The sequence below is a fragment of the Centruroides vittatus genome, unplaced genomic scaffold, assembly GCF_030686945.1.
Source record: "Centruroides vittatus isolate TY-2023 unplaced genomic scaffold, ASM3068694v2 scaffold_2569, whole genome shotgun sequence".
NCBI classification, from domain to species: domain Eukaryota; kingdom Metazoa; phylum Arthropoda; class Arachnida; order Scorpiones; family Buthidae; genus Centruroides; species Centruroides vittatus.
The window spans coordinates 1,038,239-1,060,773 of record NW_027122690.1 but is presented as its reverse complement, the minus strand read 5'-3'; the positions used below and the strand labels follow the sequence as shown (position 1 = coordinate 1,060,773).

General features: G+C 32.4%; 2 protein-coding genes across 5 annotated transcripts; both read left to right on the top strand.

The window, feature by feature from the left end:
- The first annotated feature begins 576 nt into the window (after nt 1-576).
- Nucleotides 577-5,105, top strand: LOC136987723 (venom metalloproteinase BumaMPs1-like). Of its 4 annotated transcripts, XM_067285492.1 has the most exons (7): nt 620-708; nt 3,566-3,630; nt 3,744-3,913; nt 4,023-4,106; nt 4,182-4,317; nt 4,395-4,460; nt 4,790-5,105. In XM_067285492.1, exons 2-6 carry the CDS (start codon nt 3,573-3,575, stop codon nt 4,436-4,438), a joined length of 492 nt encoding a protein of 163 aa, XP_067141593.1. In that variant the 5' UTR covers nt 620-708; nt 3,566-3,572; the 3' UTR covers nt 4,439-4,460; nt 4,790-5,105. The 4 variants fall into 4 exon arrangements, with proteins under 4 accessions (XP_067141595.1, XP_067141593.1, XP_067141591.1 ...); XM_067285490.1 differs by lacking the exon at nt 4,790-5,105 and having other exon boundaries at nt 4,395-4,577; XM_067285494.1 differs by lacking the exons at nt 3,566-3,630; nt 4,790-5,105 and having other exon boundaries at nt 577-708; nt 4,395-4,577.
- An 8,971-nt stretch (nt 5,106-14,076) lies between these two features.
- Nucleotides 14,077-16,703, top strand: LOC136987710 (venom metalloproteinase BumaMPs1-like). The gene is made up of 11 exons (XM_067285479.1): nt 14,077-14,186; nt 14,292-14,461; nt 14,578-14,667; nt 14,732-14,855; nt 14,931-15,109; nt 15,208-15,276; nt 15,350-15,504; nt 15,986-16,035; nt 16,114-16,228; nt 16,296-16,463; nt 16,542-16,703. The coding sequence occupies exons 1-11, from the start codon at nt 14,129-14,131 to the stop codon at nt 16,576-16,578; spliced, it is 1,215 nt and encodes a 404-aa protein (XP_067141580.1). The 5' UTR covers nt 14,077-14,128; the 3' UTR covers nt 16,579-16,703.
- The last annotated feature ends 5,832 nt before the right edge of the window (nt 16,704-22,535 follow it).

The following is a 22,535-nucleotide window of genomic DNA, read 5'->3' as shown; positions in this document are numbered from 1 at the left end:
AAAAGTAGACAGGAAAATAAAATTTGAAATATCAAATAAAACTTCAAATTACTTCCTGTTACATCAGAAATGAAGTATTTACTATACAAATTCTAACAAATATACATATCCAGCTTATAAATAACGTTGCCATAAATCAATAGAGTACCAATAGGGAGCCAAAAGCACCCTACAAAGAACAAGGGGAAAAATTAAAGTAGAAAAAAGAATAGGGTCACGTAAGGTAGGAATTTTATTGAATTGGTATTAAAAATTGTTTTATCCGTTCAACTCGCTGCTATAAACAATGAAATGATTTTTCGCTACCCATTTGCGACGAATTTAATCTCCACGCTTTCGATCAATGTTATCTCTACCTATAGATTTACAAATATCTAATCGTTCGTACAAAATAATAAAATGTAAAACACATTTTCTAATCTTTGTACCGTACAAATTAGTGTAAATCAGTAGTAAATTTTTATCAATAATTGGCATGTGAGCTAATTAGCGTGAAGTTTGATGGGTGGTACACAAATTAGCGATTTAAAGTAAAATACTAATTTTATTTGTACGAAATGGTATAAAATGCGTAATAAATAGTACACGCATTTTCGTCGGAAATATTGATATGGGCGTCTCCAACATCGCAGACCACGTTATGATGAAGTCATTCCTATCGAATCCTCTGTTGGTGCTGGTAACCTGTCGGTAGAAGCTACATGGAACGTCAGTTCTCTTCTTTTAATTTTCTGTTAAATTTAAGTAGTTCTAGTTTTAAGATGTCTTCCGATGTGTCCTTTGTCGTATTTAGTCGGCTAATTCTCGTTTTATTTAGGTTTTTCGATCGTTGTGCGTAGTTAGTGTTGTGTCACCGCAGTTGGCACGTTGCCAATGCAGTAGATGTTGAAGTTAACTCATTTTTCAGCTATTTTCAATGTTTTATTCTTATTCCTTAACATTTTCCTTCCTTCGGACATCCTTTTTGTTAACTTTTAGTAGTTTTGTAAGTTTAGACGGCTCTTAAGGCTAAGTTTAAGTGTAATTCGGTTTCGCTTCCTTTTTTTTACGTTTGGTTCCTTTTTAACCACTTGTGTTTTTGTAAGTGAATGAGTTAGAGGTTCAGTGTCGGAAATTTCTTTATTTTGTTTGCCTACGTTCGGTAGTTTTCGCGTAATTTGGCTATTTCCGGTTCATTGCTATCGTGTATCTCTAAACTTCTGGAAAATTATTGATTTCCTGTGTCTTTAAATTTTTTTTTCTCGCCTCCAGAACCTGATTTTCAAATAGTTTTAAGTACTTTTAAGTTAGCTTTAAGTAAACTTTAACTAATTTTAAGTAGCAATATCGGTTTATCTCGCGTTCAGCTTACGTAAAGGCTTCAGCTTACGGTTCTAGGAACCCGAAATCGAATCCGGACGGTCTTTCTCTAATATATTAGGCCCAATCTTTTATAACCCGATAAGACGTAGACCTATCATTCTGATAAACGATTATTATATTCTCAAACTGTTTACCTTGACGATTACTTCTGTGATTTCTAATCTACAGTATGTTTAAGATTTACATTGATGGCCCTACATAGTAGGTTGTATCTTATGCCGATACAGGACAGGAACTTAAGAACGATGGCTTTAAATTAGGATATCACTGTTTTTACAGCTTGAATAGATAGTAGACGTGAGGTTTAATTTACATATAACGTAGAAACAGCAAAATTCTACGTAACTTCAAAAAATGTAATAGTTTTACATAAGATTTCGAAATTCGATAGTCTCTTAAAGTTCATACACTTGATTACGTTACATTATTGACACTTAGACAATACTTGGATGGATTTTTGGTCATGCGATGCTGTCGACTCCATATTATTGAAGTTTAGTACAGAGTAACTTAGCTTATCTGTTAGGAAAGGTAAAGGAAGGCCCCATCAAGGATTCAGTCAGACCCATGATGTCAGTCAGTCAGACCTATATCTGAGGTAGACCATTTTTGAGAGTTTTGAGTATTCGACTAGGACTTGAAACTTGATCCATTGAATAACAGACTAAGTTAGCAGAAAACTGCGTGGGCCATTCGGCTTTAGGACCAGGTAGAATACAATTAGGTTACGTTCTACTAGGACTTTTTAACGATAAGAGGATAAGGTCAGAAGTTCCATTCAAGCTTTATTTTTAAACGAGTTTTAGAATAAGTAGTTTTTAATTAGTTGTAAATTAACATTAAGCAGTTTTAATATAATTTAATAGTGTTTTTATCTGTAGGCTAGAAATTAATAATAATCTGGTAAATTGTTTTTAAGTTAGCTAAGATTTGTATAGGGTCTAAGCCTTTCAATAACAACCAGTTTATAACACTATTCTACCTAGCTAACAATTTATTATTGCTTCACGAATCTTGGCTGCATTTAATAAACTACATGAACTAGTCTTGCAAATTAAGTCCGAAGTTCTTTCTTTTACTATCTCCCAAAAACAGGTTTCTCTTTCTACTCCTTCCTCTCCTACTCCTCCTATTTTTCAGGCTAAACAGACTAACGCATCCCTTTATACACAATTGAAAGGAAGGCAATGGTTAAGGTTGATATACAACCTCCCGAAAGATAAACATAAAATCAAGAATAATAAAATAGAAAAAATATAAAAATAAATTCCTCAGTTTGACCATAAATTTAAAAATAACTTAAAATACATTTGAGTATATTAAAAATTAAAACTAATCGCTACTCTCTTCTAAATAGCATAAATATGATGCGATGGATTAGACCAATAATATCAAAATATGTATGTTAGGTAAAGGGTTTTATATAGTTCAACATATACCCACCAAATCTGGCATGAATATTCTTCGACACTAGAAAAATGAGGGGTTCCAATCTCCAATCACCCCTAAAACCTATTCCTCTTAAAGCCGAGCAGTTTTTTCTTCTTGTAGTTTCATTATTGTAAATACTCCGGTCAATAAATATACATTTTAGCTAGTAAGACCATTGCTTTTACCACCCTTTTCCAACCCAGCCTCACCAATCCCCATCAAAAATCCAAGCACACTAGACACACGCAGCTATTCATAAATAAGTGTAATACGGAGAATAAAATTACTATCTAAAACATAATTTTATATATTATAATAAATGTACTCATCACAATAAAGAATCAAATAAATTATATCGATATTAAAATAATTTTTTAGGTAATTTGATATGAATTTATTTATTAAACCCTTAATGCATTAGGCATTGAAAGTAATTTATTATTTTATTACAAGCATTATAAAGCTTTACATTCAATTACAAAAATTATTGGTAAATATCAAAATAGTTTGTTTACTATTAAAAATAATTTTTCAAATTCTAAAATCTCTTATATGTTCTCTTCAAACACCTGTTATTACCTGTACTGTACTTCTACACTTAATAACTCATTACTTTATAATTTAAAGAATATAATGCTAATCATTTTTAGTAATATTTAAAAGAATAATTTTTGAATTTGCCCAGTAATTTATTTTAAAATAGACAGATAACACCTGTCGACCACATCCCTCAATAACGTTATTTTATGGGAGAGTGTTAAATTACTTTTAGATTAATCATGAATGCCTACGTGACAAGTTTACTCTTCTTTCTAGCCGTTTCGGCTATCCCAACTGGTAAGATACTGTAGGATACACCATTACAATGCTGTATTTTTAAAGTAATATTTATCGAAAATATTTCTTTATTACACATAATTTAAAAATCCTTATATTCTTTTAAATAATAGGTCGAGAAGAAATTGTATATCCGTCATTGGAGACATCAAGATCGGGAGTAAAAACAGTCAGTTTTAAAGCTTTTGGCCATGATATAAATTTGAGACTAGAATCTGCTGGGGATATACTAGCAGATAATTTCGCTGTTTATGATGGAGAGGGTCGTAAAATAGGCGGCTCTGTGAGTTTTATTATATCAAATGTGTTTTATTGTTATAGAAAACACTTAACGAATATATTTTATTAGCTCGTACAATAATTTAAATTCGTATAAATATATATATTTTAAGGTTGAAAGCTTGAGATCTAAAATGTACAGAGATAGTGAGAAGGATGCTGCTCTTCATATTGACGAAGAAGGCCCTTTATCTATTGTAAGTTCTTTTAGAATTAAGTTATTGGTACATTTTGTTTTAAAAAAGTAAAATATAATTTAACGAATATTTTAGAAAGGAATTGTCAGTTCAAATCTGAGAATAGAACCGTGTGAATCAGAAGAAATGATCCGAGACGGAGTAAAAGCACATCGCATTATTGAATTAAAGACAGATGAAGGGGGTAGAATCAGAATGAACGACGCACTCGGTAATCAAATTGTTTCTTATTAAAAGCAAGTATATTTCTTTTGGTGATATTAATAATTCTTTATCTTTTTTTTCTAGTGATTCCACAAGAAAATGCCACTGGAGAGGCCATAATAAACTAGAAGCGAGCTTGAATAATTAAAGGTTGGTTGGCATTGTTACGAAATCCGAGGCATCATTAATGTCAATGTAAACGTTTCCTCGAGGAAAAATTGATAAAAATCGTGAAATAAATGCCAATTTTTTTGTTTTAGATTAAAACAGTAATAATTTTTTACAGTATTTACGCATTAGACTTAAATGCAGATCACGCTCCGTCAAATTAAAATAGGGAATTAAAATGACGAGACGGTTGTTGCTACAAATATAATTCTTTCTTATATTAATTGTAATATTAACATTCTGATAAGACAATATAAACTTTTTTTTTATAAATTAATATTTTAAAATAATGCCACGAATTTTATTTCAAGATAATTTTAACACTTTTTTTTTGGCTCACATTAGTGGATTTCGTCACGGTGAAAAACCAACCTTAAGAACTAATTCCATCCTTTAAACGAAGCTTATCGAAGCTTAAAGCATTACTATTATATTTTTATATTGTAATCTTAAATTTAGTCAACTATTTACTAACTAGAAAGCTAAAACGCACGAATATTACTGCAATTAATTTTTATTTTTAAGGAATAAGATTAATTAGTTTTAAGTCTTGATTCTTAATTTAAGCACGAATATTTATGTATCGAAATGATTCAATAATGCACAAAATAAAAATGATTATAAATATTTCTTTGTGGGTCTTTTTATTTTCGTGTTTAGTTTAATACTAAATCATATTTATACAAATATATATTTTAAAAATGCATTTAATTGTACGTGGTATCTACTCAAACATTTCATGTTTGACTTGTGAGTAGATACCACGTACAATTGAATTCGCTGTAACTTCTGTTTTTCTGTAATTTTCTTACAGAAAAAAGAAATAATATACTAGGTATTGCCATTTAAATAAATTAACAGAAAAATTTGAAGTCTCAGTCAATTATTTCAGGTCCTTTGACCTTCGATACTTCATGGAATGGCGCATTATTATCAGACGGCAGAGCAAATTTTCCCTTGATCTAATGCGAGGAACACCTTCCCCAATGACTCAAATATCTCCAATAATACTTAGAAAATTCTAATTTTACCAAATCTATATATATTCAACAATTGAAATATAATATATAAATTATAAGATATTTAAGATTTTAACTAGAGTTACAATGCTGCCATTTTGTGTTCTAAATATAAAGCGAATTTCAAATAATTTTTGTCCATTTAGATTGTAAGATGAAACAAGCGTAGATAAATGGTAAAAATTTCACATCTTGTGCTAGAATATTTGTAAATTTTGATTAGTCTGTCAATCTGTTGATCCGGAAGTTAGAAATTTGAAACAAGTGTTGAACTTTTTACTGAAATAAATACAATTGACGAAATTCTCTATAAATTTTTAAGTGATAAAATGTTTAAAATATCGCCTTTAAGGCAAGAAAATGCTTTAATCTTTACAATACGTGAAAATAAGCTGACCAAAACTTTCTGATTGGTCGGAAGTTGGCTCCCTCCAAAAACATTTAAATTGGGGATAGGGTCGGGGGGAGAGGTGTGAATGGTAAGGCTCGGAAATGATAGTACTTGGATCTCAGATTCTCAGGAAGCGCTCTAAGAATAGGGAAAGAGGTTATACTCCTCCGAGCCCATCAGAACCGAGTGGATAAAACCACTGAACATTAATAGTTGGTCGTGGGTTTGCAGGCCAACAGGAGAGCTACTTGGAATTTTCCGGGTTTTCTTTACGTTACTAACACCTTAATAGGGGTCAGTTTCCTATACAAAGTCCCTCCCTCCTCGACAGATCGTCCACGTGTCGCATTGCCACAAACAAACCAAACTGGTATACCCCTATATATTGCATATATTGAATCGAGTTGAGTGAAAGGGTGTACTTCCAACGAATTTATATTTCTATCATCTCGGACCAGACTCACTCAAGAAATCGGCTTGAGGAAACGGAAGATAGAGAAATTTCACTTTTATCATGTTACTAAAGCAAGAATCCGAAGTGGAAAGACAATAGTAAAAAAACTTATGGTATGGATTCGAAGCGCCAAGCTTATCTTTACCAAAGTGAAGCTCCCCCCAAAAAACTCGGACTATTTGTTTACCGACTCCACCACACTGCAGGTTTCTAAGAATTTAGTAAATTTTGAGTGGGTACCTTCACGAGATTCTACAGTAGCCAATCTGTAATTTAGTTCTTATCAAGTGTTTCGCGACATATGTCGAAGACTGAAATCATACTCCCATATAACTAGTTTTTTTTTTATTTTCGACATGTCATATCTACTGATAGCAGCTTTCATAATATATTCGTGAAGACAATAAGCATTGCGTTCTCCGTGCCTTTCTATTTTGAGTTTGCAGCGCTATTTTTTCCTCTGGCGGAGAAAATTTAGACTAATTTTTCTTCAATAAATCGCTTCCACATAAACCACCTATCAATTTTCGCAACAATATCTTCACCCGTTTCTCTCTGAGACTCTGGAATAGGGAAAGTTATTTCATAAACTACCCACTACTAAAAAGCGTGTTCCTGAATGAATGATTCTGATTTTTGTTGTTTTGATCTCTCAGTGGAACTCGCAAATTCAATTTAAATGTTTTGAAAATATATTCTTCAGTATTTTATAACAATTACAGTGGGTGATCGGTTAACGAACAAATCGGATAACGAACACTCTCGCGAAAGATTTTTATGTTCGGACAACGAAAACCTCATATAGAAACACAAGAAGCGACGTAAAATAACGAATACCGATTGGTCTTCCCTCGTCTTCGGGCAACAATTCAAAACTTTTCGGAGCGCGGGAGACATCAACATCGACGCTCAACCCGGTATATACCGATCGGATAGTATTCCTCCGAACTTTGAAACTTTCCCTTGTAATTCCAGCCTTTTATTTTTCTGACAGAAACAATTCTTTTATAGTATTCGCGAGACTGTCGGGCGGGCACTCGTAAGTTTTGCGTGAATTTTTATTTTCGAAAGGTCAGAATATAATAGCAAAATTAGAGAGTGGGCGGATGTCTAATGTTGCTGGGTAGTATGGCTCGAACAGGTCTACAGTAGGCCGCAGTAAATCTTATCTAAGAAAGATACTGTACTATTAAGACGACTCAATCAGCTTAAGGAGTAACAAAAATGACATCTGAGAAATAACGAACATTGAAGAGCTCATAATTTAACCTGAAACTGATCTGACGACAGAAGAACACCAAGACTCTTGAATGAATGACACCAAGAAACTCGGCGAGATATGTTTTCTTCTGAATAAGAGAATTAATGTCGATATCTGCTATTAAACATTTCTTTGAAGAAGTGGGAGGATGTCAGAACAACAGTCTTAGAATGACATCCAAACCAGGTTGAGGTTAATAGGTTTAAGGTACAATTACAATGCTATTAATTACTTCTGAAAAATCCCGAAAAAGAGAGTAAAGCAATCGACATTAGACAGATTCTTTAACCCCTATAAACGAAAAAAACCATGACTAATAAAAATGCAAGACTGTGTATGTGTTTTTATTATTACATATAAATAAATGTAATAAGAAAGTATATATTTTTTATTTTTTGGGGTCTCCAGAACGAATTAATTAAATTCCCATAAAAACCTATGGTAAATCGATAATCGGTTAACGAACAATTCGGATAGCGAACAAAGTCTTGGAACGGATTATGTTCGTTAACCGATCACACACTGTATATATATTTTAAATAATAATATTTCTTATGACTTAAGATCGCACTATAAAAATATAATGTCATTCTGTATAATAACAATGAACATAATAGTTTTTATTGTATATATGTGTGAGGCCGAACTAACGTCAATAAACGGGTAATATACGCTTTGTGCCAGATCGGGCAAGCGAAGAAATTGGGTTCCTTAAAATTTAATTGTCACATTCCCGGTCGTATATCGGACCGGAAAAGAAGAGGAAGTGACACCTAATCCCGAGTATAATTCGAAAAGCAAACGATTCCTCGGAGGGGATGCGACCTAGGGCCGTGCGAACACAGCTACTCCTTTTTCCAACGGGAAGAAACACGCCATTTTTGTAATTTACGGGACAATTGTTCAAAGAAATGTAACCCAACCCTTTCAGAAGAATGGGTCCGCATCGGAATGCAGAATCCATTCCAATTGTTCGTCGAGCTGTTGTCGGGGGGTCGAGGAAGGTGACGGTTCGAGACCAATCAAACACCGAAATTCAAAGACAAATTGTATAAAAATCCTTGTATTCGAGGACACGGAATCGTTTTCGTCCGGTGAATCCTGCCGTCGCTCCGAGCTTTCCAATCTCGGAGTGCTCTCCATCTTTTCCGTGCTAGCGTCAAGAACTGCGCTACTAGTCTGCACGAATCTTGTCTGGAATCGACCAGAGACACCACAACATCTCGCCTTTCCTTCTGGAATCACAACCTCGCGTTCTCTTGGAAGATTCGAAGATCCCAAATTACTTATTGTCTTAATAAATGCAAATAATCTTGTAAACCCGTATCTGTGTAAGTCTCTGCATCCGACAACATGACCCCATACTGATCCCATTTTTTCGCGTCATCCTGACAAAACGCCAGAGCTTCAAGCAACACTATCTCTCACTTTAAGATAGGAGGCCTTACATATGAAAAAGATTTAAAAGAAACATTTTTCTGTAATTTTATAAGAACAGTAAAAGCATTCTTTGTTGTTCTTAATCTTTCGCTAAACTTTACTAATTTGATTAAAACAAAAAATATAAAAAATTTTCGACGAACTCTACGATTGCCTGCTGGTCTTCTTCTCCAAGAAAGCTTAAAACTAATAGCAAATTTCATCTTATACTCGTGTATATTTATATTTTGATATTGTTACTAATGTTTTTACAGTATATTGGTTATACAATGAAGTAAAAAATAGTCCGCCTTTCCTTCCTTAATCACGGGAACGATGTTAGATGAAAGTCAAGACTAGATATGGAAAGCTTAGGGGCAGAAGTCCCCGATTAACTATTGATATATACGAACGTCTTATCTAGACCGGAAGTCACGTGAATTTAATTCAAAAATTTTCCCCTCAATGGAGTTAGATAGCCGACCGGCACGACTGTATTGCTAACAGGAAAAGTATTATGCGCTGAGGCAATAGAGTACATTATTCTTTGCAGCTCCAAGTTATTACCTTCAATTATAAACACGCAATACATGCACAACTAATTCAGATGCACTTTAAACCCATAAACACATTTAAATGATATTTAGGATCCAAATATGCATAGAAAGATTTTCAAGAAGATAAAATGATCCGGAAGTACTGTAATCAACAAAATGTATTTTGCAGAAGGTAAAGTAATAAACATAAGAGTATAAAAATATTGTTTAGAAAGAATTAAAATTTAAATATTAATGTCTTTTTTAAATCGGAAAACTTTTCCACTACTAGATTTGGCTGGAATTATTCATTGACAAAGGACGTATGTATAGGGTAGATCACTAGAAATTTTCTCATTACTAATTTTTAATAATAATTACTAGTACTTCAAGATGACAGACACCAATATGATAATACTTTAATAATCGGTAAGCACAAGCTCTAATTAAAACAAAATTTAATTAGAGGTTGTGTTTACCGATTATTAAAGTGCCATTATATTGTGTATATAAATATTACAGAAAAATAATAATATTAGAATTAAAATACTCAGTTGGACAAGTATACTAGACATCAATTGTAGCATTTCCTCTCAATAACACACAATTAGTATTGTTTCTGGCTTGCCATGACCTTTGAACTTAAGGCTATTATATCATAAGAAATCAATTTTTGAACGTATTTGTCCACTATTTAAATGTTTTCTGAAATTTAGTTGCTGTAAAATTGACAATTATTAGTTCAGAACCTTTAACATTTTGAAAAAGTTTTTTATTAAAATTATTTTTGGGGGGTTACATTTAATGCTTAACATTTCCCAGATTCTTTAGTGAATCAGGATGTTATTATTTATTGTTATAAATAATATAATAAACATTTCTGAAAAAATAATTTCATTTTATTATTTATATTTTAAATTCTTACTTATCCGTATTATATTTTATAATTTAATTATCTAGAAGATTGCAAATTACTTGTATATTCTCTTAAAATGCCTACTGGATTATGATTGTAATAACATTGATAGTTTTAATAATATATTACCAAAAAATTAAAGAAATGTGTTTTTATTTCACTTTAGTACAAGTATAATGCACACATGAAAAATAGCACGAGGAGCTCCTCGTGCTTAGACCCCTGTGGATTCCGGGGTCGAGGAATTTTTCCTGTTCATCTCCCCTCTCGTCGGTTTTGCACAAACTTTGTATGACCACTTAATAGGACGTTTGAAAACACAAACCTTTATAGTCATAATCGAGCAATTATTTATTGTGACATGGTCAAAATGCCGGGCTGTAATTTTTTATTTATTTAATTTAAATTATATGCTCTCCACCTCAAATTAGTAGTGTCTTGTTTTTTGATCTTGAATAGGAGTATTTTTAGTTGAGGCAATCACTCTAATCTGGCATATTAATTTTAGAATATAGGATATTTTATACCTATCATTATCTAAATTAAATAATATTGGGTTAGTACTGTTTCGGGTTTAGTTCTAACTACTGATTTCTATATTGGCCAAGGAGACTTATTGCTAGACAAGTTTAGTAATAAGAGCCTCAGAAGCCAATAAAGCAATCACAAAATAATATTTCTCTCTATTTGTATTTTAATTATTTACATTTTGAGATAACTTTGGAAAGTAGATCGTAGAATCAACGATATTCCTTTAATGATATTTGATAAAAAGGACCACCCCCAGATATTAAATTGGATAATATTTAATCAGAAAGTTCTCCCAATCTATATTTTTATTTTCAAATTAGATATATATTTATTTTAGTCTAATAAAACAAATATCTTTATATATAATTGTGACCGCAGGGTCGGCACCTCTTTGATGCCTGGTCAAGACTGACACAGAAACCGAGTTGGCTCGAATTGTCATCACCCCCTCCCTTTTATTAAGGGGACTCCTCTTGGGTTTTTTCCATGACTTGGTTAAGATTTTTAGTATTTTAGGACCAATAGTCAAATGTTCACTCGTTGGTTCCGAGTAACATATTCAATGTGTCTGTAAGTATCTGAATTTCGGTACCTGATTATGGGCCTACAGTGTATTTCCCCTGTTATGCCCTGACGTCATAGTTGTCGCCTTTTTGTCAACTACTTAACAAATAACTGTCAACTTTTCACATGAGAACGTACCATCCGTTTAATTCTCAGACGCTTAAATGACGCTTTCTCATTACCTTCGCCCTAAAGTGCATCGAAAGGAAAACAGTACTACAAGAATTAGTCAGTTGCCGCCCGGATCGCCTCTCGGCCAGTAACCATTTTTACCTGGTGCGCTATTTTCCCTTGTGTTTTGTGCCGACTCTGGGGATTAACGAGATCGACACCTGGATTATCACTGTTGCTTACGCCTGCCCGAAACGCCAGGACTTAGACTCTCGTCGTTAGTGCCAAAAACGCCAGGACTAAGACTCTCGTCGTTAGTTCCAGAACCACCGCCCTCCGCCCGACGGATTAACCGAACTCCTTTTAACAAGGTATTTATCGCCACGAGAACTCTCTTGTAAACTCTCTCTCTCGGAATCGCGTCGTTGGTTCTATTTCCCCTTGATGTTGTACAGTACATATATCATGCTCAAAATAAATATACGTTATGTTTTAGATAAAGAGGCCTCCGTTATTTCCGGGGCATTGTCCCGTCCTCCATCCCGAATCCGATCGCCCTAAAACGTGACCGCTCGCGCGTCCGTTCGTGGAGCAGCCGCAGCTTCCGTGTCAGCGAGACACGGTGGTGTCAGTCCTGACGTGGCCCCAAAGAGGTGCCGACCCTTCGGTCACATGTCACCTTCAATAGGGAAGTAAGTCCGTGGGAAACACTTTGTCTCTTGGATGATTTTTCTCTAGAAAAATTTGTTTGAATAAATTTTTTCGTCAGGCCTGGGCTCACATAATAGTTTCGAATTAGTCTAATAAGTCTTTAGTCTTTCTTTTTAGAGTTTAAATTAAAGTTTTGAAATTTAGCAAAAGTAAGTCAACTTGGGTTACATTATACAGGGTTAAAAACTAATTTTTTTCATCAGTGTCCAAGTTAAGAAAGACATTATTAATTAGCTAAAGAATATGGCCCGGTGATGGTGAGGTCGACTCTGAATTTTAAATCGAATTATATCAAAGTATTAACATATTTGAATTCTACTCTAAAAAACAGCAAATTCTAATCACATTTTCTACAGAAAAAACCCTAAATAATGGTTAAGAAATGAGTAAAGAAGTCTATTTGAAAAGAATTATAAATTTTTATTTTTTCAAACAGTACCTAATTTACATTCAGGCATTTATTTAGTCTACATAATTTTTTCGAACATCTGCTAACAATGTAGGTGTGATTAATGCACAGGAGGTTTGTGTTCCCTTTTTCATAGCTTAACGTATTTGCCTAACAAGACTAAATAAACGTAAGAATTTAAATGGGATGTTTTTTAAATAAAGAAAAATCCATAAATTTTATGTTTCGAATTTATTTCTATACCAATTTGTTAACCGTTACTTCTATTTTACCCGACGCTTTTTGTTAAAGCAATGCGATTTTAAAGACCCGAATGAAGCGCCATATGGGAATTCCTTAACTGAATGGCACCTTTCCTTACTTGAACACCAAACAAATTGTTCTTAATTATTGATTGATATGTGAGATATTGAGCTGCAACACTTTATTGGTCCATCCTGTATAAACAATGGAAAAATTTTAGAAAATTTAAATGTTTATTTTTACTTGAATAAACGAACATAAGTAGCTTATTAATTCCAAGTTTGATGCTATTAGCTCCATAACTATTAATCCTAAAAGCAACTAATTTAAAAAGTTAAAAATTACCAATTACTATTCATTTTAATTTTAGTACTTGAACATTAATTGGTTAACATCTAACTCTAACTTCTGTTTCTTGGTTTTGAATATGATATAAGGGGGGCCTTTTCATCATATCGCCACGAGTTCAACTAGGCCCTTAATGGCAGCGAACGAATGTTAAGTGATGGGGCCCTACTTATCGGGGACAATCCCTTCGAAAAATACTAAGGTTTTTCGGCCTCACTGATTTGATCGGGGTCTTCCAGAGCAGCAGGAATGTTTTAATTGCTCGGACTAACCTCCCCTCTGTTATATAACTTAATAATTATTTTACATTTAAATAATTGAAGTTTAGTAATAATACAAAATAAGTAACATTTTAAAAATATTTTTGTTAATACCATAAAAATTAAAATTATAAATTTATTTATTAAATAATTTTACATGAATTGTTTTTAATATTTATGCCGTTCTTGAATAATTTCAGACATATTGAATATTTTATGTAGGCAAATTTAACGAATGACGACATAACATCTGTCGATAACGTCAACACAATAAGGTTGGATTCTTATTTGTGCCTAGAAAATCTATCGTCCTCTCAAATGACCAATCAGTACGAGATTTGTTATTATATTTGTGATATGATTGGTCGTTAGGGAAAACACTAACGTTTTACGCACCTATTACGTAGAAGTCGAAATCTGGCTAAATTTTACGTATATAAAGCCGAAACCGTCAACGACGTACAGTACATCGCAATTATGTTCGTGTATTTGACAATTTCTCTTTTCATCGCTCTTACTTCGGCCGTTCCAACCGGTAAGTGAATACATTAATCAATTCGTACAATTAAAATCAATATATTAAATCAAAATGAAAAATTTTAGAGTGCAAAATGATTTTACATTTTCTGCAATTGTTTAGGCCGAGAAGACGTTGTGTATCCATCCGTAGAGACATTAAGATCCGGGATAAAAAGAATCAAATTTAGAGCTATCAATCAGGATATAGATCTCAGATTAATGCCGGCCGGTGAAGTAATTTCGGACGATTTCGTTATTTACCAAGGAGAACACGAGAGAAGACAACCCACGGTAGATTTTTATATAACTCTTATTTTATATATTGAAATTTTTTAACACGAAGGGTGTAACACGTAGAGTTACGCACCTGGGCTATTGTATCTAACCAATTCATTTTATATCTGAAGGAGAAAATTAAAAACTTGAAGAAGAATTTGTATAGAGACAGCCAAAAAGGAGCCGCTCTTCATATTGAGGAAGATGGTTTTACATCTATTGTAAGTTTATTTTAGAGTAATGTGAGGGTTTCGGGAAGCTCGTCTGACTGCTAAAGTTTTACAGCATGGAATCATAAGTAATAAGTTGAGAATAGAACCCGAAGAAACGATTAAGGAGGGAAGGAGAGCGCATCGTGTTTTCGAAGTGGAAAATATGGAGAGAGGTCGAATTCGAACGAATGACGCCGGTATGTCATCGATGTTTCTTAATAGAAACTGGGTATTTTCTATGAGGCTATTACAAATGTATATTTCTTTTGCAGTTATGATTCCTCCAGGGGCTATAAAAAATGTAACTGAAAATGAAAGGAGAACAGGAAACTGCATCCTAATAGAAACTGTGATTGTTTTAGAAAAAACTTTTACACATAGTTTCGGTACAGTATATGATGAGACTGCAGAGTATTATTGTAACCGTTATTTAGCAGTAACGATTACTCAGGTAAATGAGAAAAATTATTACGTTGTAGGAGAATTTTGATAAATTTCTTTGAAATATCACACATTTAACAATTACAGTATTTAACTTTTTTTGTGTAGGTTCAAAATTTAATGGACACTATGAAATTGACGTTAAAAGTAGTTCTAATTGGAATTGTAGTATATGATGTAAATATCACTAATAAGTCATATCTACTAATTTATAGCAAGTTTATGCAGATCGTGTCTGATATATTTACAGAATACCTATGAAGCACCTTTTATCCAGCAGAGTGCTATCAAAATATGTCCTAATTATCTCGACTCAGGAAAATTAATAGACAATATGGCTTCGTTTTATGAAACAGCAGGTATTCCGTTGATCGATCGCGCTGATGCAGTTATGCTTGTAACACTGTAAGTATATTGACTTAACATTTAAAGTTTCTTACTGTACTGTACAATCAGTGCCGGCGCGTGGGGTGAGGGGTGAGGCAGTCTCCTCAGGCGGAACTTTTAAAAGGGTGGCATTTTCGGATTCATATATTGAGTATTTATGTGAGAACAGTTTTCGTTTTTTGTCTGTAATAAATAATCGCATATAAAATATTGTGAAAAACGTTATTTCATTTCTATTGACACGTATCTATAAAAAGTGTTATTGCCTTTATCATAATATTAATTATCATTAGTTAATCATTACGCATTTTATTATTCATAAAATATATTAACTGCATAAAATAGACGTCCACTGAATTTCAACCCCTTTCCTTCCCCTTGTCTGATTTGTTAACCCCCTCCCTCCCTTCCAGTGATCACGTCATTTATGAATAGCCCTTTACGCGGCAATTTTTGGCACGCCGGCCCTGTGTACAATAACTATTTATTTATTTTCTAGGAGACGAATGGCTGACGTTTATAAAAAAAAATGCAATTTGGGCACAATTGGTAAGCTAAAACAATGTTTCCTTCAAAATCTTTATCATATAACATCTCTGTTGATTTATTGAAAAATATTCCATACAGGAATAGCTTATGTAGGTGGAGCTTGTGATCATGCATACAAATATGGCATTTCAGAAGACGATGAAAGCGATTTCTACGAATATTGTCATACTTTTGCTCACGAATTGGCTCATCTGTAAGTATTGATATTTCCAAACTATTAAGAATCTTAAGAAGTGATTTAAAAGGAAATGTTCTTGTAGGATTGCATGTCCCCACGATGAAGATTCTCCCGTTTCGTACATTCCTGGTAATCCGGGAACAAAAGACTGTTTATGGAGTTTCGGATATGTTATGAGTTATGAGACAAACGACGAAAATGGAACCGAATTTTCTTGGTGTTCGAGTGCATGTGTAAAACATTTCGTCGGGTAATTATAAAACATTTCAAATAACATCATTATGAATTGAAAAACATGTTTTTATAATAACAACTCTATATTTAACAGTTTGCCAATGGGATCTTGTCTTGTAGATAATTGCTAAGTGTAATATTTGTTGGAGCGAAGCAGTTATTTTGAGAAAATTTGGCCAAATAATATTATTTTCTTTAACGATTACTTCAAAAAAATGTGAAATTGAGTTAAATAAAATTTATTGAACGTAAATAATTTTGTGGTTAATTATTTGTATTTTGTATTAGCGCTTCACATATGTGAAATATGTTAATTTTTGATTTTTTTTAAACCTAATACACATCAAAAGTTTTAAATTCTGTGTAAATGAAGCTTAAATTAAATAAATTTGATTAAAATTTTTTAAAATTAACGTCACTACTACAAAATTAGATTAATTAATTAAAGCAATTCTATTACATTTGTAACTCAATATTAAAAAATGTTTTATAATGTATAAATGAATTTTAGAGTAGTTCTAAGTAAGTAAGCGAACCAATGACTTGGTATGTTTTATACGAATTAGGATACGCTATTCTTCTGCTTACGTATTTAATTGCTACTTAGAAACATCCATAATCATTGCAAGATGCAATGTAATTTCGAATTTTAATGGCACGTAACGCGAGGAAAACTAAAATAATAATAATAATATTAATACTATACAAAGTTCAATATAACACTAACTGAATAATAGAGTGCTAATTAATTAATAATGAGCGCTATTTCACAGTCGTGACTCGTGATTGAGTTAGTTTAGAAAATGCGATTACTGGATTGTTGATTACGCTATTAACAATAAGTGACCTAACCTATCTTTTTATTTACCCGTGAAGAACGATCAAATTTAGCTTTAGTTCAACGTGTTCAAATTCAAAACAAAAGCTTAAAGTATACCAAAACTCTAAATTTGCTATTCATAACACGGACGAACTATTAGATAATATTAAGAGATTGGATATAGAAGAAACGTTTAGGATTGCCAGTTTGAATATAATTGATATGCACCCTTCTATAATATGGAAAATAATTGAGACTAGACTTATACAACTTAAAAGCGAACCTGAAATAATAGATTTAATTGAATTTACTTATAGAAGTACCGGTAACTACTTTGAAATAAATAGTAAGTATTATACACAAAATAATGGGATTAGTATGGGGTCCGTAATAGGACCAAAATTGGCGGAAATAATAATGATAGATATAGATGAAAAAATCAGTGCGATACACGGGATAAAATTCTACAAAAGATATGTAGACGATGTTCCAATAATATATGAGGACGTAGAGATTAAACTTACCGAAATACAAAATATAATTAATAATACACATACTGTTATTTAATTTAAGACAGAAGAAGAGGATAAAATTAACACTAGTATAAATTACTTAGATATTACAATTAAACGACATAATAAAAGTCTTGAATTTGAACCCTTTAAAAAACTATGCTCAATAAATACTACCATTAAATATAACTGTATATAAAACAAAATATCTTTAACATGTAATATACCAAGATAAAAACTAGAACTAGTACAGATATCAAACGAACTGAATATACTAAAGAACATTAAAGAAAAAATTCATTTTAGCTGGATATTCTAACAGAATAATTAACGCTTGGGAAAGAGAAATATATAAAAAATTGTATGAATGAATTATTAAAAAAAGGTCCTGATAAAGGGGATATAAAGTATATTAGTTCTCCCTACATAAAAGGTTTGTACGAATAAATGAATAAGGAAACCAAACAAATTGATATAAAATTAGCACCAAAATATGAAAAGCTACAATCTAGATTAAGTGCGAAACAGTTTACAAAGAAAAATATTGAAACAAAAGAAGAAACTAAAAACGTTGTTTATAAAATTCCATGTACATGCAATAATACTAATTTTTACATAGGGGAAACAAAACGTAAAGTTGAAGTAAGATTGAAAGAACATATAGCCGATTTAAAATATTAGAGACTAAATTCTGTCTTCTACGAACATTGTCTATTAAATAATCGTAACATAGATAAAACTAACATAGAAATTTTACATAGAGAAAAAGATACATATAAAAAGAAAATTTAAAGAAAGTGTGGAATTTATCAAAACTCAGAATTGTATAAATAAAAATCTCAGCATTTCAATAAGCGAAAACTGGCTAAAAATTCTATGTTAGACCCTTATAATTATTGGGCACGTTTATTAGTTTAAAATTCCTTGTTATTAATACTATAATTCGTGTATTAATTTACTATAGTAAATAATAAAAACTGATAAACTGTCACGGAATGACGTAAGATTATGCAAATTTGTATCACATACGTAAATGGATTAGCAACAACGATAAGATGATAAGATGTAAAACCTTCATAAAATTGATTTTAAGTGTAATATGAAAGATGAAAAGTTAATCATAATTAATTGTGTCTGCCCCAACAGTAATCGTATTTCCAGTCGTAACGGATAGTAGTACTTAACATCGGACTTTGTTCGAAGTGATTGTTATGGAATAGATATGTCAAACACAAATTTTAAGGTATATGGTTTATTGATATAAATGTATTAACTTAAAGTGATCCGTGTAAAGTGTCTAATTCCCAACAGACGTACTGTACGTTAATCTTGTACTATCGGAGAGTTTTTCCTTCGTCTAATTGTCGTAGAGTGCGTTTGTAGTGTTTACGTCACGCACAGTTATAGTATTGTATCGGAGAAACTTAAGAGGAATACGCAAAGCCGTATAATTTGTATAGTCTATGTATGTGCACAGGTATGTTTTAAAAAGAAAAAAAAATTTTTAGATGTATAATATACAAAACTTTTTAAAAATCAAATGTTATGTATATTTTATTCCTTTACTATTTTAGTTGGCTGATGAGGGGCATAATGGCCCCGAAACGTGTGTAATTACGCACGTATCAACTGAATAAAAGATGAAAAACTGCCATGTGTCCTAATTTGTAACACTCAATTGTGTTTGAGGCAACAAAAAATTTCAAAGTGTTAAATTCGTCGCTTGACGATATCAGTGCCCTCTAGTAACAGTTGTGTATACTCGCTCATTGCCAGGTTAAACACGTGTTATAAGCTAAATTGAAAATAAACTTTTTTTGCACAAGTTTGTATTTCAGCAGTATGATGTTTTGTCTCATTTATTGTATATTTGCAAGCTTTATGACAACGTCTTCAACTGAAAAACCGATTAAGTCCATATCCCAAAGAAGAAGAAAGGTAAATGATTTTGATCATACAGCAATTACATTTGATTGTTGTACTGTACAGTACATATAGTTAGTTAAATTACAATTTATCGTAATGATGTTAAAATTTAGAAGATTTAAGGAAGTATTAGCGATCATTTTCGTACATGTAATTAGACCAAACACGTTTCTACAGTTAATTTAGCTGTTTAAGTAAATTATTTATACTGTCATAAACACGTTCTAAATAAAATTTAATTATAAATACCAAAAGCTAAAGTTTATAATAATACTTCTTCAATTTTTTAAAAATTAAGTAGAAAATGCAATAATTACCACAGATTATAAATAAAAATAACGAGAATAATTGTGCACAAAATAATTAAAAATATATTAATTGATTGTTCCTAAATAAGATATTTTTTAAAACCTGTATATGAAATCATTATTTAATTAATTTGCTAAAAATATATAATACGTAGATAACATATTTATTGATATAATGTTAAATACATAATTATAATTTACATATATTTTTGTTGCATGTTTCTTACAGAATTAAAGTTTGGGTAACAGCACCGAAAAACTCTATCTATATATACAATCGAGACGAGTTAATAATAATAATAATCAGCGCAGAGCCCAAACGATTAGGAGTTGAAAGTTGAAATTTGGTACACAGAATACGTCATGAGAACGCACACTAAGAAGGGATTTTTCGAAATTCCTCCCCACGGGGGAGAGGGACAAGATTAAGGCTTAACACTTCCATCAAGAATGGAAGTGTTAAGAGAAAGCGACGTGCAAAACGCAGATGCAGTTTTTTTTCGTTTTTGCGGGAAATCGAATATGTTTTTAGACCCATCTAAAAATTCTCTAATTAGTCCGGAAACAGGGGGACCCAATTCTTGTATTCTGTGAAAACGGGTAAGGTTGACTATAACGTAATAATCTTAATATTCGCTATCGTTACTTTTGCCCGAGCAACGCCAGGCCTACCTGCTAGTTGTTTAATAGTCCTGCATTCCAAGATTTTATTTAATTGTAATTTTATTATTTCTATTGTGGAATTGTATTATAATTATATTAAACGAATGTATGTAAGTTTAATTATTAAATGAAATAAAAATTTTAATTTTCTTATCCATGTATGCCTTTCTTTTTGTTTCGGAAAGCGATGCGATCGCTTTTCTAACGTTAAAGGCGTTATTATAGAACCTACAAATATTAAATAAAACTTATCCTCGTTAGGAAGCTATCAATTGAAAAAACAAAAACGTTTTCTTATTTATTGTGACATCGCCACGATGCCGGATTGCCATTTTTAATCATATTTTTAATTAATTTAAAATATATGCTCTCCATCTCAAATTAGTAGTGGTTAGATCCTGTACATCGTACTTTTCCTTTAACGATAGAGTTGTGCTTTTTCGGGAAAAAGTTTTGAATTGCTATTGTGAGATTCGCCCTTATTGATACATTTTATTACATTTATTACTTAAATTTGCCACTTAAACAATTTGCGTAAATTTTTGGAGGGAAGTTCAGACGGAAACGATCTGAAAACGGAAGTGCATGGAACTTTCGTTTCTTCCCCCTTTTTAAGGTCAATCTTTTATTTTAAGAATTGGGAAGGTCCTAATTTGACACATTTTATGTTAAATCATTGTTTATCTTGAATTCTCTACTAAATTAATGTATAAAAGGACCAAAAACCTCCCAAATTTCGGTTGTGTGAAAGGAAAGGTTTACCCCCTTTCCGTCTAAAGGGAAGTTGATTTCCTTCAACTGATCTCTTATCACCGAATTTATCACAAAATCTTAACGTCATTTTTCCCCTTTTCAACCCGTTCACGTGGGAAAAATCTATCATTTTGATTGGACAAAACCCGAGAATATTACGGATTTTCGCGCCTTGAACTGCGAGTCTGCGGCTGTCTTCGTTCGTAAGAAGGAACAGAACAGGTTACATGTTGCTGATATCAACGGGAGTTCGTTGTCAAGTTTCGAAGGAAGAAGACACACTCCAAATTCCTGCCGATATCCTCATAGAAGAAAAAAACTTAGAGTTCAGTGCCGATCAGGAGAAAATATAGACTCCATCAATTTGAAGACATCAACGATTTATCATGAACTTTGAATAGAACATCGAACAAGACCCACGATTTTGCTACGAACAACTAACTTGTTAAGGTAGTATGAACATCGGATTTATTAGCGAGGTTGAGGCCGAAGTTTTAAACGCGAAAACGTGTACGTCGGACGTTCAGCGCTGTAAGCATAGAAGTTTGACAATGGTGTTTGGAAAGTCAGTGGAATCATGCTCGACATTCCAAACACCATTGCCAAACTTCTAGGCTTACAGGAAAACGGCGCCGAACGTCCGACGTACACGTCTTCGCGTTTAAAACTTCGGCCTCAACCTCGCTATTGTAAACTCTCTTTCACGCGAGTTAGATATTAGTTTATAAGTTAATCCTTTGTAATCCAAGTTTTGTATTTCATCCAATTATTCGTTTATTAAATTTATTTTGTTATTGTTAAATATGGATTCTTCTCTGACTCAGTCCCGACCGACAGTCTTTCCAGCTTACTCGCGACCCTCCCACTCGAAATTCCTCGCGAATGAATGTTAGCGTGCCTAACGCTATAACTATGCTGGGTTCAGGGGCTCTTTACAGACCCTTGTTTCTTACAAAAATTTAAGGAAGCCATCCTTTGACGACAGAGGTTTTGTTTCTCCAACAGGATAGCCGATTAAGTGGTACATGAGTACTTTCAAAACTCCGTGTCCACAGCCGCATTCACACTATAATAAGCTATAATAGTACTAGTTACATATATTTTCT

Coding starts and splice junctions, on each gene's coding strand:
- LOC136987723 (XM_067285492.1), top strand. CDS start 3,573: ATGAATGCCTACGTGACAAGTTTACTCTTCTTTCTAGCCGTTTCGGCT. Junction 3,914..4,022: donor GTCGTAAAATAGGCGGCTCT/GTGAGTTTTATT, acceptor ATATATTTTAAG/GTTGAAAGCTTGAGATCTAA. Junction 4,318..4,394: donor CAGAATGAACGACGCACTCG/GTAATCAAATTG, acceptor TTTTTTTTCTAG/TGATTCCACAAGAAAATGCC.
- LOC136987710 (XM_067285479.1), top strand. CDS start 14,129: ATGTTCGTGTATTTGACAATTTCTCTTTTCATCGCTCTTACTTCGGCC. Junction 14,187..14,291: donor TACTTCGGCCGTTCCAACCG/GTAAGTGAATAC, acceptor GCAATTGTTTAG/GCCGAGAAGACGTTGTGTAT. Junction 15,110..15,207: donor TAGCAGTAACGATTACTCAG/GTAAATGAGAAA, acceptor TTTTTTGTGTAG/GTTCAAAATTTAATGGACAC.